Consider the following 21,583-nt stretch of genomic DNA (forward strand, 5'->3'; position numbering starts at 1 on the left):
GTAGTTGAACTTCTACAAAGTTAGAAACAGGTGAGCTGTCATACAGTTTTTCGTGGTATTTAGAAAGTTTATAATGAAGTATTGATCCACAATATGCACTGTATTTGCTTGTTATGCATTTTCATTTTTGGAGACTATCACATAAAAATAGGTAAAAAAGCACCACATTTTCTAGCACACATTCTTAGGATTTTTAACACTGATAGGTGTATATTGCAAGTGATTTGTTTCATATTATACATGACTGCCGTAGCGGATAAAATAGTACAGTACAAACTGTATTTAGAAACCACCCCTTCAGCAGAGGAAAAAAGTCTTTCAAGACAGGTGTGGTCTTTAAGTAGAAAGTCATTACATAATATTAAAAAATGGCTCCTTGCCTGACCAAAGGGATTTTTGGATGAGAAAAAGTTAGATATACAACTGTAGAGTAATATTTCATGAGACAGGATGAGCTGAATAAACAGAATAAATATTAGTACCATTATGAAGCTTCCATACTTGTATCAGTAGGTATATTGGAAATCTTTTAATAATTGTTATGTATCTAAATGTAATTTTAATATATATATATACACTTTCACTTTTAAGTCAAATCCAACTGCAGACAACCAGACTTTGATCTGACATCACATAATACTGTGACAGATCAGGGTCTATGTTGTTTGTTATACTGATTACTCCTAACAAACTGCATTGATCAAGATCTGCTGGCACATTTTACAATGGCAGATCTTGGTCTGTGCAGTTCGCATTTTTGACTCAACTTATAAGTGAGAATGTACTGTATTAAATTCTTTTTTTATATATTTTTGAATGTTATGAATCATCTGCATTTGTTATATACATTCACTTCTTAGCCTAAAGAATGGGTACAGTAGCACTTGGTTATTGTTTTACTTGTAAATTTGGGATCGGGAATTGTTCTCCCTGTTAAATTTGTATTGCTTAATCTTGTACCATGTTTGAGATAATACTTCACCATGTTGTGATAAGCACACATTCCTCTGTTTTGGTCCAACATTAAATTTGTTTTTAATTTTTATCTTGGTATACATCATGATGGCTGCTAAAAACCCATCAATACATCTTGATTGAGCTTAAAATTAGACATATCTGATATCTTGTTATGACTTAACCAAAATGATTAAATCAATCTCATTACCACTTAACCTAAATATTTAAATCAGTCTCATTACCACTTAACCTAAATATTTACATCAGTCTCATTACCACTTAACCTAGATATTTAAATCAGTCTCGTTACCACTTAACCTAAATATTTAAATCAGTCTCGTTACCACTTAACCTAAATATTTAAATCAGTCTCATTACCACTTAACCTAAATATTTACATCAGTCTCATTACCACTTAACCTAGATATTTAAATCAGTCTCATTACCACTTAACCTAAATATTTAAATCAGTCTCATTACCACTTAACCTAAATAAATTAATCAATCTCATTACCACTTAACCTAAATATTTAAATCCATCTCGTTACCACTTAACCTTAATAATTAAATCAGTCTCATTACCACTTAACCTAAATAACTAAATCAATCTCATTACCACTTAACCTAATTAAATCAGTCATGTTACCACTTTCCTAACTAATTAGATCAGTCTCATTACCACTTAACTTAAATAATTACATCAGTCTCATTACCACTTAACCTAAATAATTAAATCAATCTCATTACCACTTAACTTAAATAATTAAATCAGTCTTGTTACCACTTAACCTAAATAATTACATCAGTCTCATTACCACTTAACCTAAATAATTAAATCAATCTCATTACCACTTAAACTAAATAACTAAATCAATCTCATTACCACTTAACCTAATTAAATCAGTCATGTTACCACTTTCCTAACTAATTAGATCAGTCTCATTACCACTTAACTTAAATAATTACATCAGTCTCATTACCACTTAACCTAAATAATTTAATCAATCTCATTACCACTTAAATAATTAAATCAGTCTTGTTACCACTTAACCTAAATAATTACATCAGTCTCATTACCACTTAACCTAAATATTTAAATCAGTCTCATTACCACTTAACCTAAATAATTAAATCAGTCTTGTTACCACTTAACCTAAATATTTAAATCAGTATCATTACCACTTAACCTAAATATTTAAATCTGTATCATTACCACTTAACCTAAAGGATAAAATCACTTTCAAGAATAAATTTTGCATATGCTTTATTCAGAGTGACCATAATGGGAGAGACCAGTCTTCTCCAAAGTTGGCAGCTTCCAACATAGACACAGGGGGATATCTCTTCTGATATATATGTACACATGATAAGAACTTTGTTCATGATATTGTCTGCAATCAGTTATTATGATGAGCTTAAACTGCACAATTTTTTTTACCCAAGTAATTTTTTAAGTGCACAGTGCTGGTATTACATCAGATATGGTATTCAGGATTTTCAGGTGTTGGGTTTTTAAAACTTTGTTTTGTTCAACCTCAGTCATTTCTATTATCTCTAAAAAGTAATATGGTCATTGATGATTATGTTTCATCATGACAAAATAGTACTTATCATAATTACAAAGTAGTACATATCATCATTACAAAATAGTACTTGTCATCACTACATAATAGTAAATATCTTTACAGAGCAGTACATATCATCATTACAGAGTAATACATATCATCTTTACAGAGTAATACATATCATCTTTACAGAGCAATACATATCATCTTTACAGAGTAATACATATCATTATAGAGTAATACATATCATCTTTAGAGAGTAATATATATCATCTTTAGAGAGTAATATATATCATCATTACAGAGTAATGTATATCATCTTTAGAGAGTAATATATATCATCATTACAGAGTAATATATATCATCTTTAGAGAGTAATACATATCATCATTACAGAGCAGTACATATCATCATTACAGAGTAATATATATCATCATTACAGAGTAATACATATCATCTTTAGAGAGTAATACATATCATTACAGAATAATACATATCATCATTACAGAGTAATACATATCATCTTTACAGAGTAATACATATCATCATTATAGAGTAGTACATGGCAACATTGCAGAGTAGTATTTATCATCATTACAGAGTATTACTTATCATTACAGAGTAGCACTTATCACCCTATACAAAGGCCTCATTATTATTATTATTAATGTTGTAAAGCGCTTAGAGCTTCTAAAGATTAGGTGCTATATAAAGTCCTCATTATTATTACTATTATTATTATTATTATTATCCTTACAGAAAAAGTACTTATAATCATTACAGTGGTGTTTATCATCATTACAGAGTAGCACTTGTGATCATTACACAGAGTAGTACTTATCATCATTAGAGTAGTTCTTATCTTTACATAGTCATACTTATCATTACAGAGAGTAGTACTTATCATTACAAAATAGTCTTTTTCATCATTACAGAGTAGTACTTTTCGTCTTTACAAAGTAGAACTTGTCATTATTACAGTCTAGTACTTATCATCATTACAGAATAGTATTTATCATCATTACAAGTATTGCTTACCATCATTACAGAGTAGTAATTGTCATTTCAGAGTAGTTCTTGTAATTATAGAGTAATACCTGTAATCATTATAGATTAGTAAATATTATCATTGCAGTGTAGTACTTACACTCGTTACATAATAGTACTTATACTCATTACATAATAGTACTTATAATCATTAAAGAATAGCACTTATATTCATTACAGAGTAGTACTTATAATCATTACAGAATAATACTTATAATCATTACAGAGTAGTGCTTATACTCATTACAGAATAGTACTTATACTCATTACAGAGTAGTACTTATAATCATTACATAGTACTTATAATCATTACAGAATAATACTTATAATCATTACAGAGTAGTGCTTATACTCATTACAGAGTAGTACTTATAATCATTACAGAATAGTACTTATACTCATTACATAGTATGACTTATCATCATTACAGAGTAGTACTTATCATTACAGAATAGTACTTATACTCATTACAGAGTAGTACTTATACTCATTACAGAGTAGTACTTAATAATCATTATAGAATAGTACTTATACCCATTACAGAGTTGTACTTATAATCATTACAGATTAGTACTTATAATTATTACAGAGTAGTAATTATCATCATTACAGAGTAGTATTTATCATCATTACAGAGTAGTATTTATCATCATTACAGAGTAGTACTTATAATCATTACAGAGCAGTATTTATCATCGTTACAATTGAGGGGTTACATTATTTATTTCTCATGATGGCTTTGCTGAGAATGGAGACAAATAATATAACCCCTCAACTGTAATTTCTTGTTTTCATGCACAACCCACCATCTATCATTTTTCTCATTTGGGCTTAAATGTTTTAGGAAAATGTAAAGAATTATATCAGTAAAATCATTACTATATGTTCCACTCTTGCAAAAGCATAACACTTCAGCAGTTATAATTTTTACATCTTGTTGCACAGAGAGTGTCATGTGCTGTTGTAACATTGGAAAGTAATACAAGTATGTTAATAAAGGCAGTGGTATGATGGGTGAACAAGTGCAAAAGTTCTCTGCATGGAAAATAACAAAAGCATTAAATTGTTTTGTGATATTATTACATTTAATTCATGGATGTCATAAGAAAATAACAACAAATAATTTTTTATATAAGGAAAGCTTTTAACTTCTGAAATCATTTATAAGGACAAGCTTTTACTTTGAAAATGTTGTTCCTACATGTATTGTGGCTAACACATTGACACCATGACTTAGACAACTCATCTGAGAAAACCAGATTGAGATAAGAAAAGTAAGCAAATCAGCTTGACTTCTCTGTCGCATGGGTGAGAAATTATTTTCTCACAATATTATAGAAAGGGTCGTACATGCATGAGCATTTAATGTTTCAAGCATTGCAGTGTAGTTATATATTAACATTTGGATTTAAAATTCTATAAAAATGCTAATAAGTGTGTAATCCTATCACATGTGTCAATCATTTATAATGTTATTGTATCTGGTGGTATAACTCCTAATATTATGTATCTTTCTTAATTTTATTTAATTTTTCCAAATGACTTTTCCATGCATATATCAGGGTTGTAGATAAAAAGTCTTATCAGAAAATAATATTTACATATTTATTATCTCAAGTAAGTAATTGTTTTAGTGTTAGTAATAAACTACTGTGCAATTCTCCCCAAGAATAAAATTTGATACCATTATAATAGACCTAAATTAGACAAATCTTAATTTTCCAAAATGGTTCATACTGTGAAATCTGGATTTTATGTTCATTATGGAAAATTATGCAGAGAACAATAAGCATAGGTGTGCCTTTCTGTAGCAAACAACCACATGTATATGTGCAAAAGAAAAAAAAAACTTCAAGATTTTAACTTTCGTCTTGTCATGTACATTTTATCTCTAGTAAGGTAATTGGCAAGGTCATTATCAATTTATTTTTTCTTACTCTGTCTGATTGTAATTAGTTCTTTCCTTAATTCAACTATCATCATGTAAAATGTTGTAAAAATTGGTTTCTACATGCACATATATAGGCACATTATAAATAACTGTAGAGACCGTTCTATTCACCATGTGGTTAGAGCATCTGCCCCAGATGCGGGAGGTCGTGGGTTCAATCCCAGGCCGAGTCATACCAAAGACTTGGTACTAACAGCTACCTCGCTTGGCGCTCAGTATTAAGAGGTTAGTTTTAGGACTGGTTGGCCTGGTGTCAGGATAATGTGACTGGGTGGGACATCATGCTGTATGTCTGCAGCATGATGCCCCAGTGCTAGACATCACTATAAACTGCTACACTGTAGACATCATAGTGATATGACTGAAAATATGTTAAAGCTATGTTAAAAATCCCAATCACACACACTCACACACATACACTCACACGTACAATAACTAGATACTGGCTTGAGGCAGCTTTTCTTGATTATTGTTCTGTTTTTTATTATATACTTGTATTTGTTGACTGTATTTGTCTACATTATTTTGTTGACTATATTTGTCTACGTTATTTTGCTCATCATTCACTGTTCTGTTGGAATGTGTTCCTTTCTTTTTTCTTTCTCAGTCAGCATGCCCAACTTTTACAACTGATGCTGCTCAGTCCACCTGTTTATACTATAATGGACTCTTTTTAATAGCATTATATAAGTACTCATTGGTGTTGCATACAACTGTGCTCTAAAATAAACTACCTTTGATTACATTCATCTTTTCTTAAATGTAAATGTTAGTGAAAAAGAAACATTTCAAATCTGATCAGCGTATAAAGGGAAGAAATATTCCATTTATTTCCCTTTCACCCTTTCCTTCACAGTAATCTGAAAACCTGAGTGTTACTTTGAACAATTCAAATTCCTCGTCAGTTGTGACCCTTTAAGTCTGTGAAACCACTGTACATGGCATTATTCAGTACCCAGTGAGTTGGACCACTGGAAAAGCACACAAAAATAGTAAGCTTTATGAATGGTCAGGATATCAGAATCTTTTTTTATGACAGAAACGTCTCTAAAAACAGATGATGATAAGCCCAAGTGCATGAATCTAACACACCCTGGTTACTCCATCAAGTAATTCCCCTGCTACTTTCGTGGAGGTGGAATTACTGTCATCACAAAGAACTTCATATTTCACAGTCTTAACTACAATGTAATCCTCAGTTTCAACCACACAGCATTTGAAATGATCCAAGCCATCCTCACAGTGGAACAGAGGTCTGTCCATTTTTCTATCTCTGCTGTCCTCCACCTAGTGAAAACAAAAAGCTGACTGAATCTCTCCTTTTGGAGCAGTTTCACAAGCTCCTAAAATATGGAAATTTGATAGATGTCAGTCTGATTATTCTTGGAGATTTCTACTTTCACTTTGTTTCGGAAACACATGGACATCAGAACTTCTAGATTCCATTCATGTTTTAAGTCTCATACAGATGGATAATTAACCTAGCCATAAACATGGTTATATTTTAACCCACCTAAAAACATGGTCATATTTTAGACTGGATTCTTGATAGACCTGATGACAATATTCTACAGTTTTCACTGGTGTCCCATGAACTTACATCATATCACCTTTACATCATATGCCATGTTGACGTATCAGTCCTTAATCCTTTATCTTTGTTTGCTACTAAGAGAAATCTTTGTATAATAAATAGAACCCATTGCAACTATTGCATAACATCCAAGCAATCCTAACAACTTTATTACCTCATACAGAAGAAAATATTGATAATTGTTTGTGTTCATTGCTTGATGAACATTCCCCAGCAACCAAGAGAGTGCAAGAAATATCTTTAAATGGTCAACTTTCTGAAAGAAAAAATATTAATTGTGGAGTACCGCAGTGCTCAATCCTTGGACCTCTGTTATTCATTCTGTTATCAATGATTTACCTCTTAAGCTTGGCACTTCAGTTTCTTGCACTGACCTCTGTACAGATGATACTATGCTGGCTGAGATGGGTAAAGCCAAAACGGTACTTGAAAATACAAGATGCTCTCAACAGACTTCAAGTATGGTGCAAGGAAAACAGTATGATCATAAGTACAGAAAAATTGTAAGCCCTACTAGTTACAACACAACAAAAACAAGCAAGACTAGACAGTGACAAACTCCAGGTTCTATTTGACAATGTAAGCCTAATTATGACCTCTCAATATAAAATTCCAGTGTGTATTCGTAAATAACAATCTTACTTGGTCTATTCACATTACACATGTTTCAGGAAAGGTTAATTTTTATCTTTATCTACTGAGGAAAATCAAAACATACATTCCTCTTCAGTATAGGGTCATCTTTTATAAAAGTTATATTCAGCCATATCTGGACTACTGTAATATAATTTGGGATAATACCTCTAATTCAAACATAACAACACTTTTAAGACTCCAAAAGAGGGCTTGCCATTTAATTCTAGATCAATGTATAGACAATTTTCAGGATGCACTGAATAATATAAAGGTTTTAACAATACATGAAAGAATATTTCTTAGAAAGGCCAAATTGATGTATAAAGTATCCAGAAAAGCCATTCCTGTCTCTCTAAGCAATATCTTTCACCAAAGAGATGCTGATGGTACTCCAAATTTAAGGTCCATAAGAAGTAAAAATTACATTATACCAAGGCCAAAGAAAGAATTGTTTTAAAAAAAGTTTTCAATATACCAGTCCACTGGTATGGAACAACATTCCCAGTGACATAAGGCAGGCTTCTAGGATTTCTTCTTTTCATAATCAGTGTCTTAAATGGATGAAATCTTTAGAAAATTGAACAGTTCTAGTACAAAAAAGACTGCCTGTTTTTCTGTAATTTTGCATCATTTTCATAGTTGAATTTTTCAATGCAGGATGATGTTTTATGTTTTATATATATTTATGTTTTCACAGATGCCTGTACATGTGTTCCAGGCTTGATAATTTGAATTTTAAAATTACTTAATTATTTAGTGTCAAGCCATATTCTTCAAATCATGTTGTATATACTGTATATATTGTACATAACAGATAGAAGGCCTCAAGGTAGATTAGTTCTGTAACTATTTGAGTTACCTTTTCTAAATAAAGTCTTTATTATTATTATTATTATTATTATTATTATTATTATTATTATTATTATACAAACTTAACTAAATTATAATAAAATAAGCATATATATGTACATTATATCAAGATTTTTTAAAGCACAATATTGTATGATAGAATGAGCCTCCCTGTAAAATAATGATCTATATTTCGTTTGTTTTCATCTGTCATCTGTCAGCCACTCCATATGTTCACACTTCTTGTAACTAACATAGTTCAGCGACCCTTTAATTAATTGGATGCCGTTTGTTAAGTGAATTGCCTATTACATGTAAATGTGCCTTTTAAAGATTTTCCTTTCAGGTCCATCATTATTGCATCTTCCATGTGGCTGATCTTTGTAACCAGCAACCAATCAGCATATTCTGATAGTTTAATTTTAGATGTGACTTGAATGGGTTTTGTCACATGTACTATAGATGTGACTTGAATGGGTTTTGTCACATGTACTACATTCTGAACAGAGCTAAAACCAATGATAATTAACTTCATGTCATCATATGAGAATTTCTTGTAACTATCATGGTTCTGTAAGCCTTGCACATGATGGGATGCAATTTTTAAATTGCTTATTACATCTTGATGTTGCTTTTAAAGGACATTTAGTCTATTCAGGTCCAATTTTGATGGAGTTATTTCCCCTTCATACAAACAATGCATCTCCACTACAGTAGATTCTTGCAACCAGCAAATCTTAGGAACCATTAAACGTTTTGATGCAGTTTAGTGTTTAAATTATCTCATAGCACTTGATCTGCACTTTATGGGGCTTTCTTGTCAAATCCATTGTGAAGAGAGATATGGCTGTTGTCAATGAACTTTATATCTAAATGTTGCTTGTAGGTCAAGCACCCTTCAACATATTCTAATACAATATGGTTTGACCAGTTCGTCACAGAAATATTGCATTATAACCCAAGTTATCATGTACTTTTGTATTTATGAGACCTTTAATAACTTTAATTTTCTGCATTTGAAATGGTCATTTGGAAGATTTATGGTTTATGTAGGCAAATGTTCTCCAACTTTAGGTTTTTCAGCAGTAATTCTTCAATTGAAAGCCCTGCCAAGCAAATTTTTATATTGTGTCCCTTTGTAATGTGTCGCATGCTTCCGAGTCTAGTTTTTCTTGTTTTAGGCATATGCCTGTAAATAATTTGTAACTAATTTCTCTCCCACATTGTCATAAATTTTAAGATCAGTATCTTTCAACTAAATGAAGAAGAAAAAAAAAATGATTAAACGTTTTGTCAGTTTATGACCTCAACAAAGTTTGCCGATTGATGAAAGCACACTGCTTTTATTTTTATGAACAAATATTAATATCTGTATGATATCATTATGATGATAATTCAGCTATCAAATTATTAATGAAGAATCAAATTATTAATTAGGCATCTATGAAATTATTAATGTGGCAACTATCAAATTATTAATGAGGCATCTATCAAATTAATAATGAGGCTATAGCTGTTTATTTATAGAATAAAATAATATGAACTTTTACTCCACATAAAGAAAGTGTCTATCAGACATGTAATTATTTGTTATATAAATTACCAGTTATGCTGCCCATGGTTTATCTTTTTTAAGTTATCAGTGATGTAAACAATTGTCACCATATATACTTGCATTTAAGTCATGTCTAACTGCAAAACAACATAGACCCTGATCTGTAATCACATAATGCACCAGCAAATTGAGGTCTATGATTTTAATTCCACAAACTGCACAGATACAGTCTGCTGGTGTATTATATGATGGTAGATTTGGGTCTATGCATTTTACAGTTGGATGTGACTTATAAGAGAGTATATACAATAATTATTTAAAATCCCATGTCTCACAACAAGTCATTATGTCTTGATATTTGTAATTTCAAATTTCCACAACAGTGTGACAGATAAGGTGGTGACCAAACTGCTGCTGAAATGCCGACCATATCTGATGCACCTCAACATGCGAGGCTGCCAACAGCTGTCCGAAAACTCCTTCATTAGTCTGGCACAGTGCCGAAATCTACAGGATCTCAACCTATCTGAGTGTCTTGGGGTCAATGTGAGTCAATTAGTCCATCAGATATTCTAGTACACTCTGTAAAAGCATAGTAATATTATTGAATTTCAGGTTTGCCTGTCAGTTTGACACTAGGTTAATGTTAAGCACAGAGTCAATACAGGAAACAAGTTGTCCAGCAGTTGGTTGGAACATTACTGGACAAAAACAATTTTGTTTATACAGGTAATGTTAGTGTTAATAAACCATGAATAAATCAGCTGCACAAGGAAGACAACCCAGTGTAACATTATCTCCTATACAGAATATAATATCCGTTGCAGTCTGGAGATCTCTAGCACACATGTCCCAAGAGCAGGAAAGCAAAACTAATCTTAGAAGAAATAAATGACCTAAAGCAGGACCTACTTCTAAAAGACAAATTTAGAAGTAACCTGTTGTTGTTAGAAGAAGTGTGAACAAAAAAAAGGAAATAAATTTATCTTAACTAGTTTGCAGGTTCAGCTGCAAAAAAAGTTAAATGTGCTGCAGTATTTTGAGCAAATGAATGCATTAAAATAATTATCTGATCTGGAGTATTTATTTCAAAAACAGAGATGCAGTTTTGATCCATAGTAACTATGGCTTTTATATTTTACTGTGTCAACATGAAATGATGCTATAAAGGAGTTGTATTGGCAGGGTCTTACATGATATCCTGTAAATTTTATATTCCATAGATTATTAGAGTGACTATGATTTCTGTGTTAAATTTTGTTTTTTTTTATTCATATTGTTCCTACTTATAAATTTCCAGTACAGGTACGTGGAAAAATTGAATATTACATGTTTTAAATCTGCAATCTATTTTTGATCTCATCAGTCTCATTGCAACTAATCAATTCTTGCTCAATCAAAATATAACCAAGGGTAACTCCAATTGCTTTTTATTATCTCTGTGAACTGTGACTTACTTCTGATTCATGTGTATGTTCAGTATTAACAATATTCTAGACTACTGACCTCAGATTTTAAAGTATTTTCTGACTACATAAAAATTTGGCATCTTCTTTAGAAATGATTAAAAGTATAAATTAGATTCAGCTATTGCTGTTGAAAATTCTAATGTTGAGAATGTCCGGGTGCATGTATATTGAAGAATCTAGAGATAAATAATATACCTCTCTACTGTAGGATGAGACCATAAAGATTGTGGCGAAGAGATGTAAAATCTTGTTGTACCTAAATCTGTCCTATACTTCCATCACAGATGCTTCCATACGCACAATATCAAAGTGAGTATTTAATAAATTACCACTTTTACTAGTCCTCATCTGCCCTGCTCTTCCCTTCTCCTTCCTTTTTTCATTCGCTTTTATCCCTGCCATCTTTCTTTCTTTTTCAACTTTCGTTTCTTTTACTTTACCAGTAATTCCTTGTCTGCCTTTAAATTTGACTTCTCCAGCTTCTACCACTACAAATTTTGTTTTACGATATTAGTACTGGAAGATTTGCACTTGCTAGATTTATAGCTATCTCCAATTTTTTAATTAATTGATGTGAAAGTTAGGGACATCATTGGCAGCTCAGTCTCGGGAGACCATGCAAGTAGTGCCCTTGGAGTTTTGTCTGTCTCTGGGATTTTGGTGTCATCTGCTGTGGCTGTGCAGGCCTATGCACAAGTGACAGTTCCTGTTGTAATTGGTTGTTGAGGTTGCTGCCACACTCTTGTTTCTGTCATGTTTCTCTGCTGCCAGCTGGCCTCTCTTCACATCAGCGACTGCTGTGCCCTTGTGGACTGTCAGTCTCCAGGTGCCCTGGTCCTTGGCCTGCATTTACCAGCCATCGAGTGAAATGTCACATGCCTTCATTTCCCTTTTGCACACATCCTTGAAATGGAGTGAAGAGTGGCTGACTCTTCTGGTGCCAGTGACCAGCTGTCCATCTAGGATGTCCTTTGGTAGCCTCCCATCCTCCATTTTTTGATGTGTTCCATCCATCGAAGGCAGCGTTTCCTCTGCAGGGAGTACATGCTGGGCATACTTGTAGGAGGGTAGCAGCAGAGAGACTGAGCAGACCATTTTTGGAGTGTCTGTTTTTGAAAAAAAAACTTCCCACAAAAAATGAAAATACAAGGTCAATAACTTCAATTTGAAACCTCTAGCTGACCAAGATTTTCTCTAATTAGGTTAGCTCATTTTGTTACTTTATTTTTGACGTTTGTGTTTTCAAAATTTTTTATGCGTGTTTGTTTAACCACCTGGACACTCATTTTTTGTTGTCATCCTCCCAGCTGTTCCAGTGTGGTGTAATTAAATCATTATTATATCAATAATGGAATCTCATACAGCTAAACTAGGTCGACAGCGACTAGAGGCAATTAAGAAATATCTTCCAGTCCATGATTCTGTCAAGCAACAACTACAAGCTCATCAGGAGTCTCAGGTGGAATTTACAGAAAGTGCAGAACAGTTTAAATAACTGTATTTAATAATAATACCAATTGTCAAACCAACAAAGAAAATTGTTACAGCAACTGAGGCGGCTCAGAAAGCTCTTGAGACATTACCTGTTGATATTGTTGGTTGTCTTCAAGCAGCTCAACATCCACCCCAGCACCCTCCTCAACCACAACTTGAAGTTCAACCACAAATTAAACCATCAAAAAACAAAACCAGGATAATAGATAAATTTATGCCTGAAGATATTGCCACTATCAGGAATCAAACCCAATTACCTGATATTTCCACATTTAGATATCGTGATAGAGATAAGTATGTAAAACCTGAATATGGGTCAGTGGTTTATATCGCATTGTTACTGATGATCCACAGATCAGATCTGATGAGGTTATTAATAATTTTAATATTTTTAACCAGACAGTAGGTGAGTATATTGAACAAAAAAAAAAAAAACAAGAAAGGAGACAAAAGGAATAAGAAATAAAGTTGCAACTAAAAGAAATTTAACAAAAATGGATATTATGCTCAGCAACAAGAAAAAAGCAGACAAAACAACAAATATAGATCCTGGCCCCAGTGCCACTGGAAGTGGTCTTATTACCTCATGGCCCGATAACGTCCCTGCTGACATAGCGAGATTAGAAATTCTGATTGGTGGAAGATGAGCTGGTAATAATTCCTGAGAAATCATTAATGAAGCAGCTGCTATTTGTCAGAGATTATTTACAGGCAGTATCATGGACATTAATGTTTATTGGTCCCTTATTGATGAAATCATTGATGATTACCACAGTGATTGAGGGCATACAATTAGATCAGTGACAAGAAAATAAGATGATCATATGTAGTGCTCATCATGGACATGTAATGGTCAGGGTGATAAATTTGCGATTACCAATATACAAAGTGACATATGGTGATGGACTCGTTGATGTTGTTCAGGGTCTATTTAGAGGGATAGCCCCAAGAGCAATACCGATTGCGAAGCAGCTGGGAAAGAACGCTAATGATGTTGTTCATGATAAAGGTATTCATGCTGTTGGTGATGTTGAGAGCAAAGCATTCTCAGCAATCAAGGATAGACTAGCACTATTAATACAATGAAACCGCAATCAGTAAAATTACCCAGCACTGAAATTATGCCTGCTAATGTTAGTAAAATAATAAATCAAGCTGCAAATCAAAAACTAGCTGAGTCAGCTGGTGTACCCATGTCAGAAAAAGAAAAAAATATAACTGCTAGTCTGATTGCAGGAAGTGGTCTTTGTGTTAGATGATAACAATTATAATAAAATGTTTAAACTTGTATCTGATCCAGCATTGACATAGATGCACCAGTTCTCAAGGATGAATTGGTGCACAATTATCAATAATATTCTTATGACGCTCTTGTACCTAATGTATGTCGAAGAATCGAATTACAAGTTCAAGATACAAGTAGATATTTCCTGAGGCATTCATTGAGATTTAAGGTAGGCTTTTAAAGGCAGATGGTACAGTGTACAGGCTTTTAGATCGACCTGGTTTTGTTAACAATGGTGCTATGGTGTTATTTAACAATTCCACATACATCATTGATGGAAAGAATATTGAATCGTGTCTTGAAAATATTGATGTTGCCTTGATGATACTTGGCCTTGCAAGATACAACGATGATTACTTGAGATCAGCTGATCCATCAATGATGTTTGCTAAAAATACCACTGATCAGCCCGAGAGCAATAATGTAGGTAATGTAAGAGATGTTGCAGGAGCTGGGGTTGTTAATGCAGTGTTATCAATCAATGAAAATTTCAACTTAGAATTTGCTGCATGTAGATCAATGTTAAATGGAGAAGAAAATTTTTCATGTGGGATTCCACTATCACATTTTTGGATTCTGTAGAAATGTTAGAAAAGTTATATTTAGCACTAAACACACCATGGTACAGTGGAACCCCACTATAACGTGATAATTGGGGTCCAAAAAATTGGATCGCGTTAATATCAAGGTCACGTTAATGTGGGGTTTTACAGTATTTTACTTTTTCAGAGAACAACTCATTGGCACATATACATGTATTCATGTCTAATGTATATGATGAATAAGGTATCAACACCATTTACTATTGTGCCGTCATGGCATTCAATTCATTTATAATGCTTGTAATTCCATTGAAAAATTGCACACAGATTTACAATATTCAATATTTTTTCCCCAGATCATTGTGTCTGAATTTGATGTTTAATAATAGCATGAACAGCATATCAACACCATTTACTTGCTGTCTGATATTGTACCATCAGGGCTTGAAATTAATCCATAAAATATGTAATTCTGTTGCAAAACTTGCATACTTATTTAAACAATTCAATAATTTTGTCACACATTATTATATGTCTGAATTCAATGGGAAAAATTAACAGCAAAATTATTTTAAGAAAGATGAAGCACATGTATGGTTCATTACCTTCCAGGATCTATGAACGGTGTCTGTACAAATATCATACTGCTAAAATTTTCTCATATGCGTTTTTGTATACATTTATCCATTGCAAATTTCCAATAATTAACACTTGTACTCCTATTCATTTGAATGACTACAACAAGAATAATTACAAATCAACACATGCTTTCAGCATGCATATAACTTTTACTTCAGATTTTGTGAATATCAAAAGAAATATGTGAAAACTACTATACTAATCATTGCACAAAGTGCAGAGAACAATTTGCATTGTGAACAGGCCTGCAATGGTCATAAGTCACTTTTATAAAAAAATTATTTAAAGCTGAACGCATGTACATTTTCATACTATTTCAATATCCAGCTAAAGAAGCGGACATGATTTACTGGTCAACTGATTGTGTCTAATAACACCGCCAAGCCCAGCAAAACAGTTGGTCTCTTTCATGGATCAAGGTGGTAAATCAACATTATCATGGTTGATGATGACCACAGACAGTATCCAAAGTAATGCTGCTGGGTTATTCACATGGCAGATAGCATCACAGCAAGGTGTTTCTGCACCAAGACATATTTTCATCACATTTCAGGAAAATGCTAGAGTAGATTTGCAGGAACAAAATCCAGTGGTGTTTGACACACTTGGGGTTTGTGAAGTTTCTTTGAGGATAAATGGACATCAAGAACCTTCTGAAGAAGTTTTGCTAAATTTTTATCAAGATCATGGTTGACATGTATATCACCGGTTAATGACATTCATGGGGCGTGATCAGAATCTGGTTTCTGGTTTGCAGATATCTCAGCGGGATTTCACAACATTATATCCAATCTATTATCTATTATTTTTAAAAGCTAAAATTCCTGATGATAATTATTTTTCAATAGCTAATGTTTGTGAAGCTGATGTTTTTGATATGCTAATTAAGGTGAATATTAATAAATCCTCTGGATTGGATGGTATTGGTCCACGAATTCTTAAAATTGCTGCACCAGTAATAACAAAGTCACTAACGCATATCATGAATTTAAGTATAATGAGTGGTAAGTTTCCAGAAACACTGAAATGTGCAAAGGTTACACCTATCTTTAAGAAAGGAGAAAAGGAGGATTCAGGAAATTACAGACCAATATCAATTCTACCTGTATTGTCAAAACTATTTGAAAAGCATGTAGCCATTCAGGTCTATACATTTTTCGAAACATACTCTCTATTTCATAAAGCTCAATCAGGATTTAGAAAGTACCACTCATGCCAAACAGAACTTACCAAATTCATTGACCTTTGGCTGAAGGAAATGGATAATGCCCATATGACTGGGATTGTTTTCCTTGACTTCAAGAAAGCCTTTGATCTTGTTGATCATGAAATTCTGCTGCAAAAGTTGAACTGTTACAGGTTTGATAATCCTTCTTTAAACTGGTTTAGATCATACCTAAACCAATGGTCTCAACAAGTAAGCATTGGCAATATTAGCTCTCAAACTCATACTATTCATTCAGGAGTCCCTCAAGGCTCAGTTTTGGGCCCTCTCCTCTTCCATATCTATATCAATGATCTACCATTAAATAATGAATCCACAAATACAGATTTGTTTGCAGATGATGCAACTTTGTATATATCTAGTTCTGATACTGAAGTTATCCAAATGAGATTAAACTCAGACCTTATTAGAGTCCAAAACTGGGCACAACAATATAGGATGGTAATTAATGAAGGTAAAACAAAATGTATGATTTTGGGGACATCACAAAAGCTACACAAGTCAGGGAACCCAAAACTATCTCTTGCAATAAATAATCATCCATTAGAAAATGTCAAACATGAAAGGCTTGTAGGTGTGTCCATAGATAATAATTTATTATGGAATGACCATATTGATAAGCTTTGTAAAACACTGTCATCCAAAATTGCCCTTCTCAGCAGAATCAAGAAATATTTACCTATGGGAACTTGCAATCTATACTACAAGTCATATATTCTTCCAACAATGGATTATTGTTCTAATGTATGGGGAAACTGTGCTAAATCTGAACTTGACAGGATTTGTAAACTTCAGAAATAAGCAGCACATGTAATTTTAGATGCATCTGTTGATCATCCCTCAAAAGCATTATTTACAGAACTTAAATGGTTCACAATATATGACAGGATAGATTTTCACAAGGCAGTTCTTTTATATAAATGTCTACATGGAACTGCATCGGAGTATCTTCAGGACTTATTCAGGCCTTTTTCATCACAATGCCAGTTGAGATCAATATCAAATGGAAACCTTCTAGTACCAAAACCAAAAACAGAGCAATTTAAAAAGAGTTTTCAGTACTCTGGTACAGTTCTGTGGAATAAGCTTCCACTACATGTAAAATCTGCTGAAAATATTAGAGTATTTAAGAAAAGATATCATGAGTATGTATGTGTTTCTAATAGATAATGGAATTTAGTATTTTAATACTAAACATTAAACAGTAATTATTGCTATCTTCATATAATGTGCATTGTTATACTCTCCTTAAAAGGGCCTCAAGGGAGAATAGTCCTTGACTAATGAGTCACCCTCTATAAATAAAGCATTATTATTATTATTATTATTATTATTATTATTATTCACTGGAACATTTGGATTTGTTCAGACCATCAGTCATTGATATACACTTCCAAGCTTGTGTAGCTCGACTGCCCACTGGTGGTTATAGAGCAATCGCTGTTATACACTCAGACAAAACAGTGCTACTTGAAGGTGTTAGTGGACGAATGAGAGTTATTGATGCCCCAGTAGAAAACATGCAACTAAATCGTTCATGATATTATAATGTCATATCATAATATTAGTGTTACTCTGACTCATGTTCAGATTAAAAAGCTACAATCAGTATCAAAAAGGAATTGTGAAATAAAAACATCGCTAAAAAAGAACAAATTGCAGTGGTCCAAATAAACTATCATTGTCAGAACGTCATCTCAGGCACTTCAATGAAGCTAAATGATCTAAGACCGGCATACAACTTAATCTTTCTGCAGGCGCCATTAAAGACATCACTAGGACGGGTGGTATTTTTCTACTTCTCACAGCTATAACAGCATTGATAGCCACTGCAGCCCCAGCTGTTGCAAAAGCAGCTGCACTTGGTGCTATTGAAACTGCTGCTGGGATGGCATTAAAGAAAACCAACAGGTCATGGAATAAAAACTTCCGAAAAAAATGGAAAGGTCTAAGACTGCAAGGAACTCCCCATTTGTGGTATGGAAAAGGTCTAAGACTTCCCAGAACACTTGATGTTTCTCATGTCCAATTTTGATTTATTTGATGCTGCTAAGCAATTAAATATAAAAAAATTAGAGGTGTTTTTAAGCGTGGTCAATTACATGGAATTGTTTATTTTATTTTGTGTGGGTTGGCGCCACCAAAAGATGTTTTAAAATATGTGAGCACTGGAATACATAGTATTCCTGCAATCTGATATTCAACATTTCCTCAACAGACAGTGACCACTCCAGTGGCCTAGTGGTTAGAGCATCCTTGGATGTGGGAGGTTATGGGTTCGATCTCCAGCCGAGTCATACCAAAGACTTCTAAAAATGATACTAACAGCTGCCTTGCTGGTGCTCAGCATTAAAAGGATAGTGTTAGGACTGGTTGTCCTGGTGTCAGGATAATGTGACTGGGTGGGACATCATGCCAAATGTCTGTGACATGATGCTCCAGTGCTAGGCATCACTATAAACTGCCACACTACAGACATCATAGGGATATGACTGAAATATTGTTAAAGCTACGTTAAAAATCCAAATCACACACACACTCAACATGCAATAACAGATTCGCCAATATATGGATGTGAAGTAATTGCTGTGATCGACGCTGTGTCAAGGTCCCTAATACCACCTCATAAAGTCATGCATGAGTATGCCACCAGACAGTATAGCCATCCACTGTTGTTTTAAACAGATCTTAAAGTATAATGGTTGAGATTTATGGAAGATCTTCTCACCTGATTAAAACTCAGCAAGGTGACTTATCTAAATATGCAACCCTTAACGAGGTCAAGAATGAACTAGCTGATCTTTTGAATCTCACAAATGTAGACCAAAATGAATTCATTGTTTTTCAGGATAAACAAGGACAATTAAAGATAAGCAATATCCTGTTGACAGATATTATTCTGAAAGTTCCAGATTCAACAGAAGATAATTTAGCCATATTTACTAGGAATGGTAAAATTAAAAATTCACATGAATCAGTCTTAACACTAACGGGAGAGATTACTGGACAAATCAGAAGAATTGGAGATATTATGTATGGCGATTTCAACATGAGTAAAATTACAATTATTAATGTGAGAGAACCAAAATCAGATGATGATGTGGCAACGAAAAGATATGTAGATAGCAACAATGCCACTATCAGAACTGAGATTGATGATCATTTACTAACCACAGGTGATACAATGACTAGTTCTCTCAATATGTCTAATAATAAAATTACTGATCTTAAAGAACCACAATGAAACGATGATGCTGCAATGAAGAAATATGTTGACAATAGCAACATCCCAATGATGACATCGTTAATGACAATCAATGATAGAATAAGTACATTTAGATCTGAATTTTCTACTCACGTAAACACATTTTTGAATTATCGCAAAAGAATGAATGGAATTGTTGAGGATTTCTTTGGAAAGCAACAGTCATTGACATTAAACTCTCCAAAATAAATTTTTTTACTGACAGTGTAGTATATACAGCAGCGTCTGGATCAGCATTATGGACACCACTCAATAAATCCATCAAACATCACACTGAGGTTACTAGTATATACAGGTTCTCAGTACTCAGCATTACAAGATTTATGATATCTACCACAATTTCATGGCATTATCCACTAACTGGATCTTCTGCATTGTTGGCAGTACTAGATCAAAATGATGAGGTAACATTTGTGGTGGAACCTGAAGGAAAAGGCATCTCCATGTTGTACTATTAGTGTCTTGAATTAATTGCTAAACTACCACCTATTTAAAATATAATGAATCAAAATAATTATTGTGAAAATCTCGTGAGATAGTCTTCTGCATCATTTTGGGGAGATTCTTGGAGCAATTTTTATTATAATATTGTTTTAGCTCTCTGTATTTTTTACCACCACACTGCACGCATAACTGCGTTTCTCCTCTAACTTCTTTGCTACATTTTGAACATGGTTTTGGTTCTAGACTCCCTTTAAGCACACTTTGCTTGTAATATCCACATAATTCATTTACACAGGTTTTGTTACAAGGAACGAAAGAACCAATCATTAACAATTTACATTTATTCTTTTCTTGATTCGTTATATATATATATATATATATATATATATATATATATATATATATATATATATATATATATATATATATATATATACTTCAATTAAATATATATTTGCCTTAATTATAATATGGAAGAGTTTGAGAGATTATCTGCAATTAAACCCTCTAAAGCCAGGTTCGATCTTGACAGAATATCCCCTGACTTGCTGAGAAGAGCTCTGGTTGATCTGATGAATAAAACTCTGGTTAAAAGTATTCATGACACCAAGAAAGAATTTTGTGACTATGGTGTGGTTCATGTGTGCATACAGCTGTTGTTGATGCTACAATGAATGACCAATGATCAGTGTTGATTTTTAATTATCTCAACAATCAAACATACTATTTTTAGAATAAAGTTTATTGTGGAGCTAGACTATACTTGGAGTATCCATGACAAACGTGACCCTGTTCGATTACATCACACTGGAGATATTGTAAGATAATTTAAAAAATTCCAAACCAGGAATTTTGACTGGTATTGACAAACCATATTATGAATGAGCATATCCTGTGACTGTAGCTGTTTATGCAGTATATCCACTGAATGATAAACCTAGCGTTAAAGATTGTAAACCGATGAAACTGTAATGGCTAAATTGTGTAGCTGAGTGAATTACAGAACACTTTACAAACATGATACTTGGAAACCGTTTAACAGATTTACGACGTAAAAAAATAAATG

At 33.0% G+C, this 21,583-nt stretch overlaps 1 protein-coding gene across 1 annotated transcript in view; it reads left to right on the plus strand.

Moving 5' to 3' along the window:
• LOC149787878 (F-box and leucine-rich repeat protein 13-like) overlaps positions 1–21,583 on the plus strand; it is a 104,942-nt gene that overhangs the window by 51,959 nt on the left and 31,400 nt on the right. The window contains exons 10-12 of the mRNA XM_089974116.1: positions 5–30; positions 10,538–10,700; positions 11,832–11,932. Of these exons, the coding sequence (XP_089830242.1) occupies positions 5–30; positions 10,538–10,700; positions 11,832–11,932 (290 nt within the window). The remainder of the gene's footprint in view (positions 1–4; positions 31–10,537; positions 10,701–11,831; positions 11,933–21,583) is intronic.

This window comes from Sinohyriopsis cumingii, chromosome 11 (genome assembly GCF_028554795.1).
Source record: "Sinohyriopsis cumingii isolate HCF-2022 chromosome 11, ASM2855479v2, whole genome shotgun sequence".
NCBI lineage: Eukaryota > Metazoa > Mollusca > Bivalvia > Unionida > Unionidae > Sinohyriopsis > Sinohyriopsis cumingii.